The sequence below is a fragment of the Larimichthys crocea genome, chromosome XXIII, assembly GCF_000972845.2.
Source record: "Larimichthys crocea isolate SSNF chromosome XXIII, L_crocea_2.0, whole genome shotgun sequence".
Taxonomy (NCBI): domain Eukaryota; kingdom Metazoa; phylum Chordata; class Actinopteri; family Sciaenidae; genus Larimichthys; species Larimichthys crocea.
In genome coordinates this window covers 15,335,468-15,362,902 of record NC_040033.1, presented here as the reverse complement: position 1 = coordinate 15,362,902, position 27,435 = coordinate 15,335,468, and the positions used below count along the sequence as shown (strand labels likewise).

The window sequence follows — 27,435 nt, the reverse complement described above, 5'->3', positions numbered from 1 at the left end:
TACTTTATTTTTGCCTGGACTACTTATTTGACATTTGTTATTGTGTGCTAATCTGCCTTTTCCATAAGTTACTAAATCTTATTTTGTTCACTCTGACCATTTTGGCATTGATAATGCAGCCAGAGAGATTTCAATTTTCAGCAGTGTGGTCACATCAACACATGGTATACATGAGGACTGAACCTGACCACAAGATGGAGACATTACAACAAGCCACAAACTGGAAGCTTCACTACTTAATTACAGTAACATGAGTAACTCTACCTTGTTCAATGGAGCAAGAATGAGGGATTATTCATAATTTAGCAACATATAAAAAGGCAGACGTTATCAGCTGCTTTTCCAAATGACTGAATACAAATCACATGATTTCTTCTTTCTTTATTACATTAATAATATGAGAGTGAACTTTATGCTGGTTATTATGTTGGTATATATACCACAATGGTGACAAAATCTGGGATCGCTCACTGTTCAGATCACCCACTTGGCCCCAAAGACTACACCTCCCAAGCCTGCGCATGCAGTCTCCATGTACAGGCAGTGTCTGGTGTCCAGGTTGCTCTGGACCAATATGCGCCTCTCAATTGATACACTGCAACAGATTTGGACTTTTTCTTTTCAGCTGCAGTCGTTCAGAGATACACTGCTGCTGCATCGTTCATGTATTTCAACGCAGTGGAGTTTAGGATCATTTGGATTTTATTCTTTATCTTTTCTTCCTATGGGTTTGTTGGGTTTTTCATATTTCGTGTGCGTCCTTAAGAAAATGAGCACGGTATTTAGTTTAGTTTAACACGTTTGATGTTGCTGTGTGTTTCTATCACTTTACATTCTATCATTTCACATATTGTATTGTGTTGTATTTTTGGCAGTAAGCACCGATGGGTCATTAAGGGACTGTCGGACTAATCATCATATGCAGAGGAGCCTTCTTAAGTTCAGAATTTGTAATTTATTGAGGCTCCCTTATTTAGTTAAGCCTTCATCCTTTTAATTTATTCATCTTTGTTCATTTCATCATCTTACATGATATCCTGACATCTTACATTATTCTTACTTGTTTATTTAATTTCATATTGTTTATTGTTAATTACCAATTCAGATGTTTAAATCTCCATATTTAGTTTACTCTCTCTTACAATAACCATACACCCAAAAGAACCCACACACTTAAAAGGACACACACACAAAGGATATCAGTTACTGATAATGAATAAGTGTCAATTCAGAAAACAATTCATTGTTTCCTTGTTTGAGGTCGTGACCAGTGATAAATTTGGGTGTGAGGAGTTGTGAATAGGAGCTATTGAAGGTGTCTGCACTACTAGCTGGTGGTGTGTACACCATCCACTCACTGTTAATCATACCTCAGACAGAGACTCGGTGCCAGAAGTTCAAATTTTATTAAAGTCATTGCTGCAGCACAGGGAAACTTATTGTGTTAAAAAAGCACAGCTTGATCTACGTTAACAATCATCCAACTCTCAAATCTTCAAAAACTGACTAACAGATCATTATTTCTCATTTAAATTGTTACATCTGCAGAATTAGTGACAAACACTCTCATCCCTTAAAAGTTTGACAAATACAGATCAGACCATGATGAGATTAAAAATAAGAATAAAAATTCTTCACACTTTCTGCTTCTTTTATCGTCTGAAATGTCTCATTTCAATTGTCCTTTTTTTCTCTTTCGGAAATGAATATTTTACATACAAAGAAAAGAGCATTAAAGCAAAGACAAAGGATCAACATAAAAATGCCACAAATCAAGTCAAGTAATGATGAAGCTGCAGTATATTATATTTGTTATCTTCCATTAAAACAAACATCTGTCCTGTTTGCACTCCATCCTCTGTTTGTCTTACCAATCTTCTGCAAAGTAATTTAATATTTAAGAAATCAAGAATTATTACATTAATGGTGAACATGACGTCTTCCTCTTCTCCTTCATGATGCTTGAATCTCAATCACTCTGTTGACATCGTCTGCTTCGACTGCATCCTGTGAAATGAAGAACAGAGAGAGAGAGAGAGAGAGAGAGAGAGGTGTTAGTGCTCTGCAGTGAGTTTAATGCAGCTGTAAGAGAAATGCCAGCAGGACCTTGAACTTGTCTTTGTAAACTGAAGCCTGATATAAGTCAGATTAGCTTTCCTTTATGAAATGAAGACAGTTTCCTGTTGAAAGAATAATGCACCAGTCCTCATCCAGGAGCTTACCTTCTCTGGTTTGTTGCAGCATCTCGTTTGAAAGCAGCTGAAAGAAAAGGAGATGGGATGAATAAATATGAATAAAAGTTAAACATGAACTTTAAACATTTCAAAGAGACCAATGAGTCTTTAGCTGCACATGATCATATCATAGAAAAGTTGGTCTCACCACTCAAAGATGATGAGTGTACAGCAGAGCAAAACGATTCCCAGGATCTTCACTGTGACGCAGACAGACACACCAAACTCTGGATAATCTGTAACAAGACAGCACGGTCACTTCCTCTTTAATGGAACTCACTCACTTTGGTCATTCTTCATAAACCAAAATAAAATGTCTGACATGAAACACTGAGAGTCAAACTGACTCAAGTGAAATGCTTTCAAAGTATCTTTCCATGACTGAGTTCTCACAAAGCTGAAAATGTCATCAACAGAACTTTATTCAACAATAAATGATCTCCACCCACTGATGCTGTGTAGTTCTGAATTTTCCTCTTCAAGTTCAAGTTTATCTAAAATCATTTCAGAAACAAAATAAAAAGTACATTAGAGGTTACTAAAACAAACAAACAGAAGAGAGCAGATAATATTTACGTCAGTGGATTCAGTAAAATAACTGTGCACACTACCTTTACCCAGATGAATCACTGATGATGTTTGGTTACCAAGATCATTTGTGGCCACACAGTACACTGACAGGATCCAATAACAAACTCTGGTTGTCTTACATGAAACACTGAGAGTCTTTCTCTGCTCTGCTGTCTTGACATGTTTCCCTTCATTCACAGGATATGTGACAGAACAGGTGATGTTGTATCCATCATGTTGGTCTGACAGAGTGATGGTCTTCTGGATTTTAGTTGTAAAGGTCCCATCTGTGTTTTCCTGGATTTTGTTGTGAGAGTCTTGTTGGAGATTCCAGGTGAGTTTAGGAGGGGAGTGTGGACAGGGAGTGAAAGCTGAGCAGGTTATACTGACAGACTCCTTCTCCTTCAGATCACCTGAGATCTCAATTCTGGGGCTGGGAGGAGAATCTGTGGTTTCAAATCAAAAATAAATAAAAAATTACCAAATTAACACTCTGTTTGTTGTATTGAAGCTACAAATTTAAATAAAAGGTTTGTTCTAATTTGATCATTTTCATATCAAACTGTAACAATAGAGTTTAATCAGAATAATTAAAGTGACTGAAAGAAACAAAACTCTCTTACCTTGAACTGTTATTTTAAGAGGATCACAATACGCTGTTGCCATGAATGGTTTGTTCTCAACTCTAAAGTAGTATGTGTCTGTATAACTTGTGGTTAAATTGGAAAATAAAGTGGTGCAGTTTTTCTCTCTCAGGTTTCCAGTAAATCTCATTGGATAGATGTTATCTGTCCTACTGCTGCTGAAAATCACATTATTTGGATTGATGTCAAATCTAGAGTTATTTTTAATCCACACGCCAAAAGTTTCTCTGCTGTTGTCAAACTCTTGTTCTGATTTAGCTCTAAAGGTACATGGGATTAGCAAACAAGATCCACTCAGTGCTTCCATCTTCTGTGGTGCAGTAATGAAGAGGTATGGTCTTTTAGAACAAGCAGCCAAAGCACCTGTAAACCAGACTGATGATTAACATAATGTGAAAAATCAGCTTGAAGAGAAAGTTCATGATGAACAAAGCAGCAGTATGTTACTGGTCTTTTCTCCCTTGTCCTGTTCTCTGTATAAAACATTTCTGTTTGCAGTCAGGACATGAACAGTTGGAAAAAGTAACTCGGTCTGCACTGCTCTTTCTGCTTTGTTTCTAAATGAAGTCCAAACTGTGAATGATTCACGTCTCCAAATAAAAGTGACTGAACAAACAGCTCACCTGAAACAAAGAAGACACTCAGTAACATGCTGGCTGTCACCATGTTCACAGACAGGACTGCAGTGACACTCATCACCTGGATTTGAAAAGAAAGTTCCTCTTCAATATTTTAATCAAAGCATCTTTTAAACAAATCATTCATGTTCTTTTAAAGCAACTTCAGATTCACACGTTCAAACCAGGAACTTGTACAACCAGATGTGACTGTGTTATAAGTAGTGATGAATAATATCTGCAGAGTTTCACTGAAAACAGTTTAAATATCAAATCACAATGATCCAGCGTGAGTTTATGATATTATAGTTCAAATAAAATGTTGCTGAAGCAGCTTCTCATTTCTGATCAAACTAAACCTGACAAATAAAATATAACAAGTCTTTTTCAGTGGAGTTGATGAAAAGCAGCAAAATAAAAAGCTGGGTTAAAACATTCAAACATAAAAAGTAACATTTGATCTTACCAAACCAGCCTGCAGCTCAAACGGACAAACAATCAGTTCTAAAATCAGACAATATGTTAATTTCAGAACAGTCAGACACAGAAACCAACTTCCCACCAGTCATTGCAACAAACAGTTGTTTTTAGCTAGATACTAAACTACAGCAGAAATTAGAGAAGTCTTCACCCTTCCTGTTCACGCCTTCAGAGTGAGGAGTGTTAGGGTGAAAATTATAAACATCATATCAATTACAGCAGACATACAGTATAAATATATATAAACATAATTACTTCACATGTTGCTCATGTGCAGCACTGTGTTGCAGTCATGACTCTGACTACTGTAGCTAGAAGAGATTAATAATGTAGATGTGTACGTACTTCAATGGACAATTATCAATAAACACATCGGTGAGGTTTTAAATTGGACGTTCATGCAGAGCTGCTGCTCATACAGCTCAGATCTTAGCAGGTTCTGACTGTCAGGTCAAATATTGGAGAGATCCAGGTATTTTAAGAGACACTAACTCAGGAGAAAAAGATCTAATTGATATCATCCTGCTGAATCTCTTATATTGAAACTGCTCAGTGCATTCAGAGCAGATGATTGTGAAGATCATTGTGCTGGAATTGTTTTTATCAAAGTGTCCATCAGAAGTAATATTTGAAAAGGGGAGTTGTGTGAGGAATATTTTTCACTTTTCATTGATAATAGCAAACAAACAGAAGGACAGTGTTCAAAGTCAAAGAATAAATAATCAACACATGGACAGTAGAGAGTTGTGTGGGTGCAGTCAGTATGACGATCCTGCAGAAGAACTTGTTCACAGAAAAAAACTTCCTTATATGGTTTCTGTTCTCGACTTTTTCTCAGCACTCTGTTTACGACATCACAGGAAACCATTTGTTCCTGCTTCTATGACTATACACCAGTGTAACAAATTAGTACACTTGCTGCAGTGTTCAATATAACATTAGTGGTATCAAAGTTGTATCAAAGTATAAAATTCTTGACATGACAATTTTGCAATGTATACATAGCACTGCCTGTAATACTGTTTCTAAATGACCTCAAACATGCCTATGGACTTCTTGTCCAGTGTGAAATGTAACCAAAATAAAGATATTGAAATTCACACTTCTTGTTTATATTTCTTTATACAAAATAAAAAATGAAAGGGCACTTAATGTCTCTTTTCATTGGGATGTTGTTCAAGTTGGTCAAGTGTCAATTACATTAAGTTGAGAAGCCAATCACAGTTTAGTTGCATTACAATAATAAATGATGGAGCATTTTGTTTGCTGAGTGCAATGTTTAAGCAATATTATGATGTCTTTCATGTTGTTCATGTTCCTGCTGCAGCAACCTGGCTTTGTTCAAGACGAAATTAAATAATAACTTTGCAATAATTGCTTGTACCATTAAGCAAAAACTTTGAATTGATAGAGTTTAAGAATTTGATAGAATGGAGAAAAAAAGTTCAGATTGAGGGATTGCACGTCTTCTAGTGTAAAGATTTTGCTTTTGACATAACAGCTGTCAAGAAGTACAGTACATACAGTAATTTAGAGCATGTGCACGTCCAACTGGGATGAGACCCTGGGGCAGACCCAGAACCTGCTATATAGCCCATCTAGCCTGGGATCCTCCAGGAGGTGCTGGATGGATGGATGATAGTTGTCTCCTAAAAAGATGTGAAGAAGAAGAAGAAACAAAAATGATCCAGTTTTGTGTGGCTTGTATTTTTTTAATACTAGTTTTGTATTGAAGTATAAAATTCTGGACATGACAACACTGTCACAGCTGAGTCCCCTTAGGCACTAGGACAAAATGTCCATAGCAGAGCCATTACCAACACAGGACCTGGTTAACTAGTGTGCTGGATCCGATCAAATTGGGTTAGCAATGAACTGGATGCCTTATATGAGCAGCTCACTGCCATGTACAGTAGTGGCTGAAGGTCAGATCTGACCAATGCTTGTAACAGACTGAAATTATTCATGATAATTTATCAAATTTCATCCTGTGGAGACAGAATGCTGTGGCTCTATGAGAGATTTGTGAGATCCGAGAATATAACCCTGTTACATTCCCTGTATGTGACTTTGTAACTGATGGACTGTGTTAACCTGCAGGCTGTGACGGCCTCAGCTGGGGATCCTATTCCTCTCTCTTGTTACTGGCTGGGGAATCAAGCAGCCTGCTGTTTTTGTTTCCATATAAATTATCTTATAGTTTTAATGTCTTCAGTGTTAATTTGCTATGTAGAAAGTAAAAAATAAAGACAAAACATTAAATGAGAAGAAGAGAAGGTGTGTCCAAACTTTTGACTGGACACATTATCAGTTAAAAGATGCATTCATGGACTTAAGTTAGTGAATTAAACTGTTAAATTACATTTGACTTATTTACACACATTGAGTGCATAATCAACTTTATTCACCTTATTACTATCAGATTTTACATGATTTTAACTGAACAAATTAATAGGACCCTTGAGCTTCTGTAACATATTTTTTTGAGGAACAGTTTCTCAAGGAATTATTTAAAAAACACACTTTTTGTGATGTGTTACAAACTGCTTCATGCTGCTCTGCTGCTCAAAGTGTGTATTAGTGGGGACGGCAACATAAAGCTCAAAGTTTTGACATTTTCATGCATCAATAATATAAAAGAGTTTTTGTTCATTGTGAGCACTATAAGCTTTTAAAATTGACACTGCATGTAACAGTATGTTAACACCATTTACACATGCAGTTTCCTCTCTATCAATGTTTGTAGAAAAAAAAAGAAGCTGAGAGCTGTTATATTTACATTCTGAGCTTCGTCTAGTCCTATTTGTATTTGTGCTATCAACACCAAACACTGTGACGGACTTGTTGATTACCTTATTACTATGATTATTGTTGCTTTTTTGTCACTTATTTACTCATATTACTCCCATAATAACCATTATTTATAAATTACATTGTTTTATTCTTATTACCAACTTGTGTTATGCTACCTTTGATTGAACAGATTGAAGGAGTTTATGGAAATACATTTCACTATGATTGTACCCGTTTGATTATACGAGACAATTAAACTGAATTGTGTATTAAGGCATGACAGCGTGTTACAATACACTTTAATACGCTTTAGCAAGTTAAAGTTCACTTAAATCTTTTCACAAATGAATCCACATCATGCGGAAGGTTATGAAGTTTATTAAAAATACCCATCAGACTGGAATCATACAAAAGCAGCTCTGAGTGCTTGTCTGAATGACCGTTTAACCGACCGGCCACTTCACGAGGTACACTGGTACAATCCAGTCTGATCCAATACAACAACTCTGCCAAAAATTCCACTTTCAGTGAAGCTTACAATGTTTCAGTTGTTGCTGACACGGTCAGAGAGGTATTTATTTTACTCTTATGTTTACTGTTGAGGTCGCAGTTTGCAGTATTGTTAAACTGGACTGCATTATATCGAGAGGTGCTTCTAATAGTTTGGTTACCACATTGACATACATGAGGGGGCCATACTATTAGAAACACCTTTCAATATAATGAAGTCCAGTTTAACAACAGCACCCACTAAGACCTCAATAACAAACATAAAGTAGAACTATTACCTCTCTGACGGTGTCAACAAAAACTGAAAAATTATAAGCTTTAAAAAAGTAGAATGGCAACGTTGTTGTTTTGGTTTACCTGGATTGTACAAGTGTACCTAATGAGGTGCCCGGTCAGTTTACATCAACAGGTTACCACACCCCTTTCTTGCTCACTTCTCAGAACCAGAATTGAAGATTTTTAACATTTTTATGCAGACAAATAATAAACCTAAATCTATATGTGTAGCTGTGTATTGTGTGTCTCCATCTTCTTTCACAACAGTCCCAGCTTGCATTCCATCATCATGTGCGGCTCGCCCATCATTTCACTCAGGGCTGGATCTACAGGGTAACAGGACACAAACACAGTGTGGTGGTTAGAGATCACATGCAGACACTCGTGTCGCTCTCTGTGTAACAGTGAAAAGGAGGAGGTCCTCACCGTTAAGGATGTCCTCAAAGCCGATGGCCTCGTCACTGCCTCGCAGCGTATCGAGGGCCAGGTTTGAACTCTGTAAAAATGGCAAACGCTGGATCTGCAGGGAGGAGGGACAGACATCAGGAGTTATGAAAGAACCTTAAAAACAACTGAGAAGGGAAAGGACAGTGGTTATTAGGGCTGGAGATTTGGATTAGAAAGACACTGCAGTTACCTGTCTAGCTGCCCTGTATTCCATCTGCAGTTTGAGTGGAGCATGAAGACCCTGGATGTTTCTGAGTGTAGAGAAATTCATCTTGTCCTTGTTCAGCTGGAACTGCACAAAACAGAGAGATAGAAAACCATTCACTACTACAGAGACAACATTTTCAAACATTAAACTTTCACTTGTTCCATTCTGATTAAACTAGGGTAAAAATCAGGGTCTCTATGTTCTGGTTCATTTGTTTTTCCTCTCACAATTCACACCACTCACATTTTTCTCTGACAGCTCCAGCGGGTGGCTCGGAAGGAGTTCATTCTTCACACTGGAAAAGCTGTGTAGTGAAAAATACAACAAGGAGGTGAAAAAATAAATAAAATAAAAATAGTGCACGCGCAATTTCGTTTTCACAAGGCTTTTAAAAACTAGACCAAAAAAAATAGCATGTAATGTTACATGTAATACATCATGTGACATTACACAGAAAAATTCAAAAAATTCTATACTTCTACTCAGGTCCAATTAAATATCTCGCAGTTTAATATTGTTCAGAGTATTAACATGGCACATTTCATTAAGGCTTTAAAAGTACTGAAACTCTTTCGTGCAGCTATGATACAATATTATCATGTCGTAGTATCAAAAGCACCTAAACTAGAATAGAAACAGGTGTTCAAACAAACACAGGGGAAGAAAACCAGCTGGTTGTGTGTTTAGACTAGTTTTGAGGGATAATACTCTGGTATCATGACAACATTGTAATGTATATACCGCACTGCAGTAATACTGTTTCTAAATTACCTCCAACCTAATGTATGGCATTAAGCAACATTACTGGTCCCTATACTATACTTTATTTATAGTGTTTCCCAACCGGGGGTACGCGGAGGTACTGCAGGGGGTACACAGCGCATGGGGAGATTTTTTTTTTTTTGAAGAAGGCGTTACAAAAACTGTAGTCTAAAAACTCAATTTACAGTTATGTTACAGTGAGAGAGAGAGAGAGAGAGAGAGAGAAATGTTACCTGCTGTATTTTGAAGGTTATTTTGATTTAGTATTCAAGCTATTTTGGCCAATTATTTTTATTCCAAGAAAACATATTCTTTATTCTTATGTTGCATTAAGTTGATGCTAAAAAAGAAGGAGAGAGAGCATGACAAGTTTATGTTCAGTTTAAGAAGATTAAATAAAATGATTTTCATCTATAACCGCTGTGTCATGCTCTATTTTTTTTGAGAATTTTCAACGCATATATGTGTGAGGGGTACTCCTGAAGTGACAAGAAGGCTCAGGGGGTACTCAAGCCGAAAAAGGTTGGGAAACACTGGTCTATAGAACAGACTGATAAACAGGTGTGATGGAAAACCAGGTACACACACAACAAGGGAAGCAATGGAATTATTATAGTTACACGGAAACATGAAGTGTAAGGTAAATATTCATTCAAGTATTTGGGCATTTAGTGACAAAACTGCAAATAAAACATGATTTTTTAAACAGAAAGATCGTCAGTAATACATAACTAAATTACAGGCTGTCTCACCCGCTGCGCAATGAGTCCTGCACTCCGTAAGCCCCCTGTGGACATAACCCTGCCACAGGTACGCTGTCTTTCAGCTGAGAGCGGAGTCCTCGAGTATTCTGTAACAGAAATCCATAAATTAGACATTACACGTTGTTTCGTTAGCGCACCCCGGCTTACAGACACTGAGAGCTAACATCAGCTAGCCACGTTAAGGAAGCTTACGGCTAAGCGCTAACTAGCGTTAGCTCGAGTGACTAATCAAATTCACAACCGCAGACTTCAGAGGGCACAAAGGCAGAATGTGAAGGGGCGAGCAGGTCAAATACATATCAGCATTACTACAAAAACAACAGAATCACAAACAGCATTGTTTACAAAGTGATAGATCGTGATAAATGAGATGAGAACACACCATTATGATCCCGTTTCTTCCACTTTCTTTTCGATACTATTGAACATCCGGTCGAGTCGCGTTTCCACGACGACACATCCGGTATAAGTCGGTGTCGTGTACAATTTGCTATATAAAAAGAAGTCGTTGTGGTCAACATGTGTGCTGTGAGTGCGTGGCTTATTTGTTTTTAAGTACTTTATAATGTAAGTTGAAGCTCCGTCACATCTAAACAGCTGAAAAATGATCGTAGTCATCTTTAAAAAGTATTCAGATCACAGCAGAGACAGAAGGGGGTATAGCTCAGTGGTAGAGCATTTGACTGCAGATCAAGAGGTCCCCGGTTCAAATCCGGGTGCCCCCTCTTTTCCAGCACCACATACATACGTGTATCATCACTGACAGCCACCGATATAGTTGCAAAGCTGTAACTGGTTCACAAATCCTTCTAATATCTATATAACGCTACATACAGGAAGTCTCATATTGTTTAAACAGAGTATTCTGAGTATAGTAAATGTAAATGTTGGTTTAAATGTCTATTTATCTCAACTGTATAATCATTGTCAATTCATATATTTGACAGCAGGCATTCAATATAAGATGTCACACTCATGGGAGCTGATGCTTGTTAAAGTTGTTATAACTTTCTTATTATAAATGGCCTTTTTGAGGTTTGATTCTTTATTCAAAGTACGTAATCGAGAAAAAAGTCAAGGAAACGCGCTGATGTCTCCATTGAAATGCATATGCAAGATAATGAATTTGATCAGTTTCTCTTTCAGAGTCCACCTCCTCTTTCTTCAGGTACTCGGCACCCCATGGCATCAGAAGCAGTTCCTCCAGTGTCAGCATGGCGTGGGATCCATCTTCCTCGTATGAAGATGGTCATATCACCAAACTGACAGAGGGAGAGACGCGGTTTGAAAGATGGTGGTAAGTGTATGTTCTCATATGAGGGCTTCTCCAGTTAGCTTCAATAAAATGAATATATCTGTTGTGAATTGGGATGAATTGTTTAAAGCTGAATAATCTTTGGACTTGCATTACCTCTCTGGTGACCTGCCTACAGGCTCCACAAGAAGGTCACCCAGTCCTCCGGGTCACTACGAAAAGAGACTTTGCTCTCCCAGCAACAAATGCCACACATGCCACTTTAGGTAAACCATCCTTGTGATATTTCAATTAAAATCAAGTGTGAATCTAAATTGTAAAAAATGTTTTGCCATTGTCCAAAACAAGACCCTATATATAGTACCTACAAACAGTTCTAAATGAAATTATTTCTATCCTTCAGTCTTGTTTATAGCAGTCCTGTCTGCACACATACCAAGGTAGACGCATGTATTCTCCACATTGCATCTTTTCAAGAGGCAAAGAAATACTTCATATTATTAAGTCAACAAGAAATATGCCAGCAAAAAGTTTCAGCCTATAAGAAAAGCATTGGAAGACAAGTACTGTAGAGATAGAGACAAGTGTTCCAACCTAAGTTGGGTCAGCGTCAACAAAAGTTGTGAAAGAGTCCGTGTGCTACAGTGTCCTGTCTATAGTCCAGACTTGTCAGCATTTAAGAATGTTTGAAGCATTTTGAAACACACAATTTGAAAAAGCAGACCCTGAACTGCTGAGCAGCTGAAATCTTACATCAAGCAAGAAACCATTCCACTTTTAGGATTATAGCAATTCATCTCCTCAGTCCACACTCGGAATGTCGTTAAGAGAAGATGTGATGCAACAGAGTGGTAAACATGAGCACAGCTTTTAAAAAATGTTTTGGTGTCATCAAATTCAAATTGTCATATGGCTTTCCAAAACGTTCAACATTTGATAAGTTGTTTTTGTGCTATTTTCAATTATATAAGTGGTTTCAGATCATCATATTTTACACATTTGTGTAATATAGTCTGAAAACATACAGTGCATGTTGTTACAGATATACAGTGTGCAAATTACCATTTTGCCCTCACAGTAAGCTGCAGTGACTGAACCACTGCACACAAGATCACATCTACAGTAGCTACAACATTTAAGGACACAAGCCTTTTTTTAAGATTCATTTTATAGATATGATTGTATGAAAAGTCCAGGGCGCATGCTCATGCCTTTACTCAAATCGATATATTTGGCTAACAAATAAGTAAAATATTCAACATATTCAAACATTACACTCTCTGATATTCAGAGCAGCTGTTTGAAATGTAAATCAGTTCTATGGGTGCAGACACATGTCTCCAGTTATGATGAATTTGATCTGGTGAATAATGAATACTTGAATATTGTCTATTTAACTGCTGTAATAACTCCCGTCAGCATAAAACATGAATCATACTTTATTATTTGAAAACGATTATTGGATCCATAATAACTTGATTGCCTAGTTTAGAAATGCACAATTCACACATTAGCCCTGGGAGGGTTTTAACAAAAAATATTTTATTCTTCCACAGCAGCAAGCTCATGTGGATCTACCCTGGGCTGATGTGAAAGAACATCTGTAAGAGGAGGAACACAAGAGACAAAAGAAGAAGGACAAAGGGAATGAAGAGGGAGAAAGGAAAACATGAGACACGAGAGCAGATCAAGGCATGTAAACATTATGAGGTCATGAAGTCATTATGAGGTTTTGTATTACAGTATATGAGATATATGCTGAAGGAAATAAGCCTTGTTAGTCATTAACTTTACCAGCAGATGGCACTACAGCATATACTATGAAGCTTTAAATAAGTAAGAACAATTTTCACTTGCTTGAGTCAGATGCGTCACTACAGGCCAAACGTCTCCAATCCTCCATGTAACTGCACAGGCAAAAAGAACACAGTATCAAAATATGTTGCAAAGCAACATAAATTCATTTATTGTGACACAGTTTAAATTATATTAAAGCATCACAATGTCACAAACTTTGAGGAACTTACTCCTCAAAGCTGAGAGTGCTGGTCCAGGCCAGGAGGTCATCCAGCTCCCATTCCAGTATCTCGTCACCCCCCTTTTCTTTAATGGTGTCCTGCACTTCCTGTGCTGAATTCTCCACCATAGTCGCCATGAGTCGATGTTCTGGGTGAGTCTGCAGACGACCCTGGTTATATCTGAAGGTAAGGAGTGAGGACATATACACACTTACATAACCCTGTAATAGAGAAGAAATTACATGAAAATTGTTTCTGGTTTTAAATAGTTATGACAACTAGCATACTTACAGTGTATTAACTAACATTAAGCCTTGAATTTACAGCTCTGGTCATGTTTATAGTGTTAATAAATTCTTTGATAATCAGATTAAGGTCAATTAAAGTGAGACTGAGAAGAAATTTGCCTCTGCTGCTACAGCGTTACTTCGTGGTGGCTAATGGTAACTATACTGTAAATAAATATTATATAATTACATAATATATAGAGCCAGTTCACTGACTTTATGAGTCATCACTACTACTGTTGAGCACAGAGCTAAGGATTTGTCTGTCTACGGGCATGCTGGTGCTTCTGGGAGGCTGAACTTTAACACAGTCGGGCTTTGAGTAAATGTCAGCATGCTAACATGCTCACAATGACATTGTTAACATGCTGATGTTCAGCAGGTAGAATGTTTACTATGTTCACCATCTTCAGAGTGTTAGCATAATATTATTTGATCATTTTGACTCTCAAAAAACATATATCTGCATTATATTGCAGAATCTGTAGGCACGGGACTCAATTGTGGCACCTCTGGTTCCTGTTTGTAGTCCAGTATATTTATGAGACAAGCATAAATGTGTCCTTTTCGTTATTCTCACATATATAGAGTTGCTAATTGGACTGCAGGGGAAGTCTTGGCCCAGATATGTTTTCTGGATGTCCACTGTCCAGAGACATTGTCTGTTGTCTTGAAATTAATTTGCATTAAACACAAGTAGAGTTGAGGCTGATGAGAACATCATGAGTTTTTCTAGGTATTTGGTCACAAATAAAAGTATTGGGCAAACTGAAATTTTTATCCGATGATGGGGCTGGATGAAAAGTTACCATAATTCATCCAGAGAGAAAGAAGAATGTTTGTACCAGGTTTCATGACAATACACATAATAGTTGAGATATTTCACTCAAAACTACCATTTTCAGCCTCATGGTAGTTCTAGAGGAAAAATATGATAATGATTTAAGTCAGAAGTATTCATCCTCATGTTAATCCATCCAATAGCTGTTGAGCTGTCTATCCAACACTGCAGAAAAATTACTCAGTTCACTGCATGATAAAAGTATTGTAACCCGTTCCCTGAGGTCTTCTAATCTAGATAAAGAAATAACCTACTGTATAATTACATATGCCTTTGATTCATTTGTACAGTATTTCTCTATATTAATCTATATTCTATTACTTCATATTTTCATATGTATTCTAGTTCAATTGTATCGTACAAAAACAAGGAGGCATGTTATTCAAGGCTCCATGGATCAATGTTCCATCGAAAAAGCAGTATTTTATAAATCTACCTGGTGTTTTTAATAATAATACACATTACATCCAAACAAGGCTAGCATTTATCCTGTAATTGCTACTTGAGGCCACAGTAGCAGCAAAAGACTAGTTTTAAGGGACAGACAAATATAAGACGGGATGTTGACTGTTGTTTCAGGCCATCCACACCTAAAACTTACAGCTGCTTCAGCCATTCAATCTTCCTCCTTTTCTTCCACTTCTCTATATCTTGTTGCCGCTGCAACCTGGTATGATGAAAGTCCATTTTTTTGTTAGCACCAATTTCTATGGGCTCACTCACATGCGCCATCTGTCAGGGAGAAGCACATGAACACAGACTTTATTCTTTACTCTATGTCTGCTGACAAGACAATTATCCATCATAAAATGATGTTGGAGCTGTTTATCTTTTTATTTTTCAAGCAGCATCCTTTTGTGGCTATAAAGTGTGAAACCTGTGTAAAAGTGCAAAAAACTGCAGCTCCTTGAATAGCCATTTGAGGCTGGCTCCAGAACATGTCGATCCTCATAAGTTCACTTTATGGGGAAATTAGCTGTAGAGACCAGAACTCAACATGTTTACAACCTAGTATAAAAAACAGTTCTGGTCTCAACAGCTAATTTCCCCATTCATGACAACTGTACTGAGTCTGATTTTCTATTTAACTCATCCACTGAAATTATATTAAGGCTTAAAGTTCTGTATAATTAAGAGCCTGGCTGCTTTGATTGACAGGTGGGTGCCATACAAGTGGCTTGTCTGAGCTCCCAGGTTTCATTCAGCCTGCCTTAGCATCTTCACCTATTTTTAGATTAGCCAGGAGACAACAGAGGCAGGACTGCCAAGATGGGGGCATCCACTGAGCTTCACAATGGCTCTTCAGAAACCTGTGGGTAACGTCATGAATGTGACGTCTATATTTTATACTGTGTCCAACTCTTGCCATAAAGATCAAAATTACCCGCTGCATTGGTGTTGCATATTTTGCATGAATCTAAATAACAAGGTGGAGCATGAAGTTATCTTTGACATGTTCTTTACCTTGCTACAGAACAGCCTCCAGCTGTTGTTCTCCATACGCTGATACCATCCTGATTGGTGCTCCCGTTTAAGAGGCCAGCCATTGTTGGTCTGCTGAGCCACAGGCCTCTTCAGGCCTTCCTGGGTGTAGTCCTTTGGGCTGTTAGCACATATGTCTGTGATGGGCCGATGGGTGAAGATCTTGTAATAGATGTTGGGAGGAAAAGTAGTCTGAAGATGTAAGTAAGATGTTAGCAGGTACGTCTGCATTGTCACACTCAGGTAGCTGTTGAGTGATTCACCACTGTTTTTGGCTCTCACCCCTCCTAAGCGAAATCTGATGAACACTCCAGCGGCAGCATCCAGCAACTCCGCCTGACACAGGAAAATCAAATCTTACCATTTATCCTACCATCTGTTGTTTTTATTTTTTACAGAGCATGGTTTCTGTTACCTCTCGAGGATTGACAGTTTTGAGGATTTTCCGTGGATCCTGCTGGTTGCACTGACTGATGAGATTGTTGAAATACTTGAAGATTTCTCTGTTCTACAGTTTCAGTAGGAAAAAAAAGAGTTTGCCTGTATGCCTGTGCACGTTTACTTTAATTTGTACATATACAAGAAGAGTGTGTGTGCCCACAGTAGCAGCACTTACCACATATCTTCTCCAGGTCTTCTGAATTAGTCTGGCCGCTATCTCCTCGAGACCCTCCTCCTGTGAGCTAGAGCTGTTTTACAGTCATTTAGTTAAGAGGAAAACACGTGTTGGAAAAATGTAAAGTAATGTTTCTTGTAATGAGTAAATCATGCTATTATTATTAGGATTATACATGGTGCATGGGATTATACAGGATGATACAGCATAAAGTAGTTCAAATTAGCTCCATTTTACCAGCCACAATTTTAGGAATGATAGTCAAAAAAAGCAATATATAATTTCCTGCAGTGAGAGTTAAGTTGAGATTCAGATGCTATATTTAATAAGACTAACTAATGTATATTTGCATTATCGATTAATGTATTGATAATTTTCACAGTCCTTTTTCACAGCATAACTTTTGACATGAAATGGTATGTAAACACAGGCGTTACCAATGATACTAATGAAGGCTCTGTTCCATTTAGTGCAGCAGAGACTTTCTAGTGAACCAGCATGCAGCACAGCAACAGGCTGACTCTGTTTGACCTGAATGGAACGGGACCTTAATTAGTGTCATTAGAAACACCTGTTGTTTACCTACTATATCATGTAAAATGACAGAACATAGCAAAGGACACCAAAGTCCAAGGTGTCCTCAAATGTCTTGTTTTGAACATTTAAAAAAAAGAAAAAGATGAATCTAATAGTCGCTGCGGCTCAAGTATTACCAGAGTTTCATAATACTCTGTTACAAGAAGCCTTACCTAAGTAAAAGTACAATAGACATATTAGCAAAATTATGCAACAGAATGGCCTTATTAGTGACTTATATAAAGGCTCTTTTGTGCTAAATATAGATTAACTGTAGGGGCTAGTTGTTCTGATAATGAAATTATTCATTTGCATTTGTCACATGTGTTATATAGTTCCCTTTAGTATACTATAAAATACCAATTGAAATCAATTTCAGAAGTTATATATCAGAAGTTAACATTATAATGAGGTCCAAAGAGTTTGTTAAGTTTCTCATGGAATAAATAAAAGTGTCAAAAGTACAAATGGACTAAAAAAAGACTCAAGCTGAAAACTAGCTAACTAGCTATAAATAAATGAGAGGCAACACAATATTTAATAAACTCCAGACTACATGATTTGATAGAGCTACATTTACTGACTACAACACGTTATTATGATGCACACACACTTTAATAATCATATAATAAGCCAACAATATATTACCTCATGACTTCCTCTGAACTGAAGGTCTAATTTAAGTGAGTTAGCCGCCTGGCTGACGCCAGTTGACAAACTATTTAATTAGATCACCTGGCAACGTAGGTGCGTCAACGTCACCACAATAAAGCACACGTTATCCGGATGTACTTTCAAAACAAAAGCGGTTATTGACAATGGAGGACAAGTTCGTGTAAAAACTAAACAACACAAACAGACATAAAGCATAGCTTAGCCGCTTTGATTTTAAAAACAACCTCACCTCGCTGTCTAACTCACAGTAGGCTGGGCTTAAAAGAGTGTATGCTTTTATTTTGAAGACATCTGGCTAGTAATTACACATTAAACTCTGCAGGCATAGCCCAGTGCTAAACAACGTAATGAAACACAAGTAGCAGTTTAATTAAAAACGATTTATTTATTAGCCCCTGAGAAAAACAGACATGACTACCTGATTTATAGTCAGTGCAGATCAGTGAATGAAAAGACATTTTTACCTGTTGGCCATTAGATGGAGCTCTTAAATGTCTAACTATAGCTTTTTTCCCCCCCATCACTGACACATTACACATGACTGTTGAGCTTGCTCATGCATGCACCACACCCCAAATCATGAAAGATTTTCTGTAATGAGAAATATTCTTTGTTCCAAACCCTCTGACTGGGCCCTTTGTCCTCAAACTCACTTTTTCAATTAGTGTGTTAGACAGTATTACACAGTATCATCACCAGGATGTGTGTGATTAATATCTGAGACCATGTTTTTCATGGATTAGGATTCCTTTAGCTATTGCCGTTAGCTGTAATGTCAGTGAAATTGAATTTAATTGATTTAAAGTGGCTGGTTGGAACGGAAGTAAAAAATTAAAATTAAGACACATGTTTATTTCTTATGGCACCAGCCCCTCTAAGATCATCTCATGCCAGATTCGCAGTGGTTCTTGGTCATATAAAGTCTATACATTTTAATAAGGCCAGTCATAATTTGCTGCCAACCAAGCATGTGCACCATACCCAACTAAATCCACTCTCAGCTGAATCAAGCCACATACAAAAACAAAACATTGAATTTCACTTTGTGCTTCTTCAGCTGTGACAGTCAGACTGAATATTTAAATCAAAGGGACTGTGAATCCAAACTGAGGGTTCAGCAAACTCTCTCTCTATCTCTCTGTGTATATTTATTCACTGCTAGATATCCCAATGTACATTTCTGTGGCTCACCTGTAACCCATGCTTCCAAACAAGCAGATGATCCAGAACCAAAACAGCCGCTGATACGACTTTCTAACTAGACAGATGTCCATTATGCAAATATCCACAGAATGCGTTTCCTCACCAAAGCCTGAGGGTATGTAACAGTTCACATTCATTCAAAGCAGAAGTCTTTCTCTTATTTCAGTCTGTTTATTTTCTCCAGGGAGATTGTTCTGTCATCTTGACTCCTAACAAGGATCGACATTTATGCCAGCCTAGTTTGCATACAAGACAAACAGAGAGAAACATATTTTATTGTCTCATATTCCTGACACCGAATCTATATTTCTGAATATTTTGTAGATGTTGCACTCTCAAGCAGACATGACTCCGTCTCACAGTTTGGCAACTTTATTTGTCCCGGTTCTACGGGCGTTTTTACAGCAGACATGCACAGACTCACTGTCGTCGCGGCGCACATGTACCAAAAAAACACAAAAACAACAATCCCCCTCGGCGCTGGCCGGTGATGTCACATGAACTCTGACCTCAGTCCAAAAAACATGTTAAATAAAAGCAAAATAAAAATACAGTTTCAATAACGACTGTTCTCTGGCTCACTGGCATCTTACTTATTAAAAATGCGAAATATCAAAATGTAAATTAAATCATAATAGACTATTCAAAGACTATTCAAATCTAGGTCTCAACATAGACATGTGGCTTGACCCCCTGTCTTTTCATGAGAGAGAAAAGAGTTTTTATCAGACCCAATTACCCACAATACAATCCTGAGTGTGTGATACAAATCAGTTTCATAAAAATGGATATAAAATTAGTATAAAATTAGACTGCTGACATTTCTAGCCTTATGACACAGATCTCTTAATGACTTAGTATTTTAATTATTTTGGAGTTCAGCTGTCAAGAGCCACGGCAAAGCCAGATGACACACTGGATTAGACTAGTAGTGAAAGAGTGCAAGAATGTGTCTGTGATAAAAAAGAAAAAGATAACATAAGAGGGTGTCTTTTTTTTACTTCTTCTTTTTATATCTGCCCAGATGGAGGGAGAGGCGATAAGGATTTTATTTTTTTTGTCTGCACACAATGAATCCAAAGTGTTACTTAATTTACTTCAGTACCTCTTCGTTCATCACAGAGCAGTCTGTAGAATAATGAAAATGTATGTGTGGAATAAAGAATTCTGATTTGTTCTGATTGATTTACAGATGTCTTTTGTGTTATTCTGCCGAGCACAATCTGTCACTGTCACACATGATGATGAGAAGACTGGAAAAATTGTGGTGGGCTATAATATCACATGAGGACACATTACATATTCATGCCATTACCATGGGTGTTCCCATTTTCAACCCTGCATATTAACTAGATGTGCCAAATTTAGACAGCCACAGTCAATGACTTCTCTCCTCCTCACTCCTTGTCAGCCACATGCTGGGGCTGTGTTATTTCCTTCTCCTTTAGGTTCTGATTGTTATGTATTTCTGTAAATGGCTTTTACCTCAGGACCCATGCAGAAAAGATGACAGCCATGTTGATGGTCTCACCTAAATGGACATCACGTTGTATTCCCAAATTGTGACAATATAGGAACAACAGAAATACAACATCAGTCTCTTTACAGAGTTCACACATTTAACAGAGAACTGAATTCTTCTAGCTATTACAACTTTAACAGTCTAACAGCAAAAGCTGTCCCCAGAGCAGTTTGTTCCATTCACTAATGTGGGGTAAACAGTTCATTCCTAAAACAGTAGGGGGCAGTATAAGACTAATGCACATGTTGCAACAGTACAGTATAAAACATCTGGGAAAACACAGCAGTAACATATACATACATATAAAAATATATATAAAACATTGGTTCATATGGGTACAGTGTATTTGGTTAGTTTGGCCCATGATGCACCTGCTCAATCTGACAGCATCCATTTATCCATCCATCCATTCATCCATCCATCCATCCATCCATCCATCCATCCATTCATCCATCCATCCATCCATCCAACAAATCTGTTTTTCGTGCTGGTTGTGGCATTACCGTGATTCATAGATTGTTTCTGGATATGATCGTGCATTTTTAGCTCACCATAACAAATTCTTCCTGTATGAATTAATTTATTTTGTGTGCTTGATTTCTTTCAATTGGTATTTTTATATTATTAATGATCTTTGATGATGATAAACCCATAAAACAAAGGCAGACAGCGGTTCTGTATTAGGATATCATATTGAAGATTTAAAATCAGACCTTCGATTCACACATGATAGCATCAGTTTGATCTTGTTGCAGTGAACATGATAGTGTTATCATTATTATGTATAATGGGCCGTGCTACATGATGTGTACCCTAACCCAGGGGCTACCTCTGCAGTTGCCAGGGGGTACGTGCTGAGATTATGGAAACACTACATATCCATATTTGTATTAAGAAGATAAAAATGACTTCTCTTCCAAAGTCAGCACGGATCAGCCTGAGCCCCCCACCACCCTGCAAATAATAATCGGTCATGGTCAAAATAACCAAAATAGGACAACAAGTTTGTGTGAGGCTAGTATTTAGTATCATCAAAATAACCTTCAGGGTGGTGTGTTCTGTATAGACTGTAAAGCTGCTCAAAGTGATAGTATGAATAGAGGCTTGACCAAACCTACTAAAAACACAGACAAATCTAGGATCACTGTCTCCTGATTGATTATAACAATATCAACCCAATAAAAATCTATCTTGAAACCCATTTGGAACTGGACAGTGGTATAGGTTACATCAGATGTAAAAGCTTGGGAACCCTAGGAACAGACTATCGGAGTAAATCAATAAAGATTCTGATATTTCATCCTTTATTAATTCTGTTATTCAGTTTATGTCATGCTCAATTTATTAGATTAAAACATTTCCTTGAGTGGCTGCAGGACTAACTTCCCATATCCAGTCCCTTAATTCATTTATGCAGACAATAAATATGTAGAAAATATGCTAACCAAGCTTAGACAGAGCCGCTAAGTAGCCTTGAGGTTAAACGGACTGTCTCAAGTTTCACAAGTGTCCAAAATCAAAGTCACAAGCAACACACTGCACCCTTTTCTACACTCATTGTAACAGTTTAAATGCAGTGGAGGACTATTACTCTGTGATCCATGCAGCTAAGTGAAGGAGCTACAGCATGATTGTGAGGAGTTCTAAGACTGTTTCATCAGCCCCAAAGTGTTCACCATGGCTACGTTGGTATCAATTCATGGCTGAGGGCTGACATGTGAAAATATATCTATGAGCACACAAGGGCCCACACACAGGCATACATGTACACAGGACACCTTCAGCTCTGCTCCCAACACCAATTACAAGTCCAAATAAGTTCATAGATGCTGGCAAGTTCATTTATTATTAAAGTGTCCTAAGCAAAGCCTGGAGTCAGCAATTTACAAATTACATACCAGCCAAAAGGAGTTACTCTTCTGCTTAATGCTGCAGATAAATGTAGATTCAAACATCACACTCACATTAAATGTTTATTTGTTCACATTAGGCCTCATGCAAGAAGAACTTGGTTCTGAGCAGATTGGTTGTTATGTGGCACATACCAGTGAATTAGGAGAATTTTCTCATGCTGATCTCTATGAAATTCAAAAGTTCTCCAGACCTGTCGTATGAGTCATGCACAGTGCCTTCTCTTACAGGGAAAAACTCATTTGGCCTGAAATCGTGATGTCTTGATCTGACTGGTGCATTTCAGCACAGCACAGTAAAGCAGCAGCAACGGTAGTTTGGAAAATGCTCTTACTCCAACAGCTGCCTCAGGCTCTTTAGTGGTATCATCCTCCGCACCTAACTGTGTAACACAGCAAGTCTTTAACGTTTCTCTGGCATGACTTTTTAAAGTTTAGTGAGCATGATAGCATCAGCAAACTTTTGTTTGTTAATTCTCCTGACATAAATCATATTCATTCCGTTAGTTTCAATACATTTTCACCCTGCAGTGGCTCTACACCCCACAGAGGAGCCCAAACACCAGTTTGAGAATCACTGGTGTAGCTTCACATATTATAGATTATAATATTCTCTTCTTTAACACACATGGCTGCCCCACACATTCCTTCTTTATGGAGTTTCAATTAGGCTAATGGCCAGACACATAGGAGGTGAAAGCATGGAGAAGTGCTGCACAAGGTCGGTTTGAACTGCGCAAACTGCAAGACAGTCAACCAAAATTTCTGACCTGCCAGATAATCCAATTCATCATCCAAAAGCATGAGCATTAAAGCATCAAAAGCCCTCAAACTGCCAGTCAAATGACCTCTGGCAGCACTTTAAGACAGAATCTGTACCTTGTCTGACTGAGAGCGAGAGAGTTTGTCTCCTAGACCTGTGAATGGACCATATACCAAATGTAAGTGAACAATTTTCAGTGAATCCTCAAATAAATGTAAAAGATGTGAAATAGTGAACCTGAAACAAGAATATAGTTAATAATGCTTTGAGGTTGAATAATAAAAAATATAACTACTTTGAAATAGTACACTGGGCTCTGTGAGACTGGTGTAGATGATCATTACATTTTAATAAAATACACGATTATCTGTGACAATTAAATTAAACAGAATGTTTAAATGGCTATTTATACATGTACAATGACCAATTTTATATTTGTGTGCATACATTTCTATACTGTATTACTGTATACTCATACAGAATATGAACATAACAAAGGCAGCTTGCTTTCTACTCACCTTGTCCAAAATCCATCACACCCATCAGTCAGTCATGGTTTCACAGTAATACTGCTGTATTGACCTTGACTGACTCAGCTTAATTTATTCAGTCCACGAAGAAAACAAAACTATATATGCAGCTGAGGGCTTGGAAGCAGGCAGTTGCCTATTTACACATCCAGCAGAGACAGAGCAACATGAGAATTCATTTGAAGTCATGTTTGTGTCCGCCTGGTGAATGTAAGCACACTATTCTCTCTCTCTCTCTGTTTTTGGCTTCACTCAAATCAGCTGCCTGCTGCAGCTGAAAGCAATGCTGATAACAGAGGTGATAGTCAACAGTAAAGTTGTGGGTCTGAAAACCAAAACAAACACTATAAAGCTCTGTAGAGTTGCAGACTCGGGCGATAATTTTTTTTGTCTCTATAATCAACATCTTTCACATAAATACTGCGCAATATAAACATACCGATAATAGAAGGTTTAAAGTGTCCATTTACATTCAAGTCTCTGTAGATACTCCCATTCCCAGGTTTCCTATTGTGCGTAGAACATGCATGATCAAATCAGACAGTTGCTAAAAGGTTTTTAAGGGATAAACACAGTTATTTTCCTCTATTGAGAAATACTGTGTGCACCAATAATGACAAATCTGAGCACTGAGCAAAACAGAAAGTAGTGCTTTTCTTTTTACAATAAGGCTATTTACAAGATTAAAACTAGTTTTGCTTTCTCCTTCTGATTTCACAGAAGTGAAAAGCCAATTACGGCTTTTGAAAAGACAATAAAGACAGCGTGACTACAGACAGTACGCATCATCTTCTTAAGTTTGTGTTTCAATAAAGTTTGTTGACAGCCCAAGGCCATTATTCTTCATACTTTCACAAGTTAAAACATGATTTTCAAACATTTATTCATTATGTCTGAGCTCAAATACATCTACTTACACACAACAAAGAGGTGCATACTGTATATTTCATATACTGTACTGTATATAAAATTGCTTTTGCACTGTGCGAAGCACACTTCATCATTTCCAACCAGCAATGAATCAACTTGCCTCGTTTCAGTCTTGGTCACTCTTGATCTTGTATTTAGTATTAGATTAAAATGATATTTTCATTTTACTTTAAAATTCAATTTTTCAATTCAATTAAAGGCACACAGTTTGGGTTTGCCGGGAACTCCTCCAGTGGCAGACGACACATTTGATAGATGAAGAAACAGATGGGATGCTAACTGACCTTTCAGATGTAACAGAGATTAAGAGAATAAATCCATGTATTTTTATCAGGGCACTGCAGTGTGCACACACTTAAATCAATAAGTGAAGATAGACAACGGTTCTTCCAGTCAAACTAATAATACACTAGAAGGGCAGAGGCAAATGACATACAGTAGAATAGGTGAGCTCATTCTTTACACTGCTGTTTGCACTTTTGTCTTCATCTTTATCTTTTCCACTTCCTCTTCGATGTCTCTAACTCTGCAGTACTGTTGGCTCATTTTCTCTTTTCCCTCCGACTGAGTCATCTGAAAGTAACGACACAGTGTGGTCGTCCATGGTTTGAGGCAACACGCTGCTCTCTCTTTCATCCTGAATGAGCCCCCATTAATAACGCTGCTTTTCTTATTTTTTCACTCTGCTGGTTTTATTTTTTAACTCAGGTGCAACAAACAGATTGAACACTAATTTGCCTTTTTCTCAACTCCCCACGTTTCCATCTTCAAAGAATATGGAGCCAACAGCACCTCAAATAAGCTGTCAATCCTTTACTATATCTACACCTCCTCCATCTGTCTGTTTGCTCCCTGCCTAGCTGTTATCTGTTATCCAGCTCACTGTCTGTCTGCCCTCTCTGTCTCTGTCTGACCCCTTTGTTCTGGTTTCCATTGCTGCTCTAAAGATGTAAGCTGTAAGAATGGTGCCAATTATCCTCTGATACTAGCAGGTAAAGATCAATTGGGTTTTGACAGTGTTACGGAGTCTGAGTGGTGCTCACATTGAATTACAAGTCATCATTTCCCTCATCTTTTATTTGCACGATGTCTGGGGTATAACTTGCTGACACATGTAGGAACGCATACGTTGCGTTTGCTTGATGTCATATACAGTATATTGTGTCATAGGCCTACTTTGGTGTCTAGATAGCGCATAGCTGTAGCTGCTCTTGTGTGTGTTTGTGTATGCATATTCATGTGACAGCCTAAACTCAAAAACAAGGAACTGCAGTTCTCCCTCTTCTTTCTTCCAGGTCACTCTCCTCCCATCTTATTGCTCTCACGCACTTTAAATAAACAAACCAAAGGTTTGTGTATACATTCAGCATCCCTCTCCAAAACACACTGTGAATCCTTGAGGTCTAAAAATATGCTCAATATTATTAAAAAAATAAATAAAAACATGTTTAATATTATTACAACTGACCACCTGGTGATCAGCGAAAGCACGGGTCAGAAATGAGAATCGGGTGTAAAACTTAACACAGCACCTTTAAGAGATAAATCCACTTTATTACATCTCAAAAAATTGGACACATTTTGTGGTAAAGCTGAATATGAGTGCACCTGTAATATGACAGAAAACATGATCCAAAAACCTGGTCTATATACTGGATGTTTAAAACAGACTGGATGGATATACTCTCTCATCGCTTCCTTCTCTGTTTCTTGCCCTGTTACACCTCGTTTTAGCCAAATGGCTCCAGTCTCAGATCTCAGTATTATAGGGCCTCATTAAGCAAATCAGTAAAGCCCTATAATAATCATAGAAGCTGTAGTTGTTGAAGGCAAATAGATATCTTGTTTTATCTCGGTTACAGTTAAGTAGCTAAAATATCGCTGTCCAGCTCATTTAATCACAGAATGAGCGGCACACTGTTACCACCACGGTGCATCACAGATCGCCGCAGGAAAGGCATTTTTTCAAACTTTACTACTCACTGACCTCATGTTCAGAGAGATGTTCAGCAGACACACGGGATGCTGAAGTGGCTCCAGCCTATTTCAATCTCCTTCTTCCTCTGGATTACTGCGTGCATCACAATCATAACAACTCTGTGATTTGTGGGACACTATGCGACCTTATATGTAATGTCATGGAGATACTGAACATTTTGAATTAAAAAAAGTTATCTTATCTTATCTCATTGTATCTTATCCTAGGTACAGAAAAATGCAGTGTTATGTCTCAGCTTTTCCAGATGTGCTGACTGAAGATATTCACGTCAAGTAGAGGTGTATGCAATCACGACATGAGTTTGTTGAGAATTGCACACAAGAATACCGACTAGAGGGTGAATGCACAATGCTCACACAACACACAAACATCATCACAAACCACAAGGAGTCTGTCTGAGACTGCTGCCTTTTTGTCTCGTTGTTGTAATTCATTTAAGAAGAAGCCCAACAGGGTTCATTAGGCAAAGCCTTCCTGTTTCCCACCAGAATGTAATTAAATGTAAACAAATGTCCGGCAGTAA

At 37.7% G+C, this 27,435-nt stretch overlaps 3 protein-coding genes and 1 non-coding gene across 6 annotated transcripts in view; 1 reads left to right on the top strand and 3 right to left on the bottom strand.

The window, feature by feature from the left end:
- Nucleotides 1–1,387: 1,387 nt before the first annotated feature.
- LOC104927518 (sialic acid-binding Ig-like lectin 12) overlaps nucleotides 1,388–27,435 on the bottom strand; it is a 311,739-nt gene continuing 285,691 nt past the window's right edge. For both annotated transcript variants that reach the window (XM_027274248.1, XM_027274247.1), the window contains exons 7-11: nucleotides 2,846–3,250; nucleotides 2,684–2,728; nucleotides 2,383–2,470; nucleotides 2,223–2,259; nucleotides 1,388–2,007 (exon numbers count right to left, since the gene is read on the bottom strand). In XM_027274248.1, coding sequence (XP_027130049.1) covers nucleotides 1,954–2,007; nucleotides 2,223–2,259; nucleotides 2,383–2,470; nucleotides 2,684–2,728; nucleotides 2,846–3,250 — 629 coding nt within the window. In that variant the 3' untranslated portion in view covers nucleotides 1,388–1,953. The remainder of the gene's footprint in view (nucleotides 2,008–2,222; nucleotides 2,260–2,382; nucleotides 2,471–2,683; nucleotides 2,729–2,845; nucleotides 3,251–27,435) is intronic.
- Nucleotides 7,700–10,800, bottom strand: pomp (proteasome maturation protein). Its single transcript, XM_010729806.3, has 6 exons — nucleotides 10,688–10,800; nucleotides 10,294–10,391; nucleotides 9,023–9,083; nucleotides 8,762–8,863; nucleotides 8,551–8,644; nucleotides 7,700–8,450 (listed from the first exon to the last, which is right to left on the bottom strand). Exons 1-6 carry the CDS (start codon nucleotides 10,688–10,690, stop codon nucleotides 8,383–8,385), a joined length of 426 nt encoding a protein of 141 aa, XP_010728108.1. The 5' UTR covers nucleotides 10,691–10,800; the 3' UTR covers nucleotides 7,700–8,382.
- On the top strand, nucleotides 10,959–11,030 carry trnac-gca (transfer RNA cysteine (anticodon GCA)). The gene has a single exon. It is a non-coding gene; the product is annotated as a tRNA-Cys (tRNA).
- Nucleotides 13,081–18,146, bottom strand: cxxiiih11orf65 (chromosome XXIII C11orf65 homolog). 2 transcript variants are annotated; one of them, XM_010729805.3, is made up of 9 exons: nucleotides 18,029–18,146; nucleotides 16,805–16,877; nucleotides 16,604–16,696; nucleotides 16,471–16,524; nucleotides 16,171–16,380; nucleotides 15,308–15,438; nucleotides 13,588–13,758; nucleotides 13,418–13,467; nucleotides 13,081–13,161 (listed from the first exon to the last, which is right to left on the bottom strand). In XM_010729805.3, exons 1-9 carry the CDS (start codon nucleotides 18,031–18,033, stop codon nucleotides 13,103–13,105), a joined length of 846 nt encoding a protein of 281 aa, XP_010728107.3. In that variant the 5' UTR covers nucleotides 18,034–18,146; the 3' UTR covers nucleotides 13,081–13,102. The 2 variants fall into 2 exon arrangements, with proteins under 2 accessions (XP_010728107.3, XP_027130064.1); XM_027274263.1 differs by having other exon boundaries at nucleotides 16,171–16,350.

What these genes read in the sequence shown, in the direction of transcription:
- pomp (XM_010729806.3), bottom strand. An exon ending in CAGGACTCATTGCGCAGCGG is followed by an intron (nt 9,084 to 10,293) that starts GTGAGACAGCCT and finishes TTCACTACACAG; the next exon opens with CTTTTCCAGTGTGAAGAATG. An exon ending in TGGAGCTGTCAGAGAAAAAT is followed by an intron (nt 8,864 to 9,022) that starts GTGAGTGGTGTG and finishes TGTTTTGTGCAG; the next exon opens with TTCCAGCTGAACAAGGACAA.
- cxxiiih11orf65 (XM_010729805.3), bottom strand. An exon ending in AGACCTGGAGAAGATATGTG is followed by an intron (nt 16,697 to 16,804) that starts GTAAGTGCTGCT and finishes CTGAAACTGTAG; the next exon opens with AACAGAGAAATCTTCAAGTA. An exon ending in TAGTGACGCATCTGACTCAA is followed by an intron (nt 13,162 to 13,417) that starts GCAAGTGAAAAT and finishes CTCCTCTTACAG; the next exon opens with ATGTTCTTTCACATCAGCCC.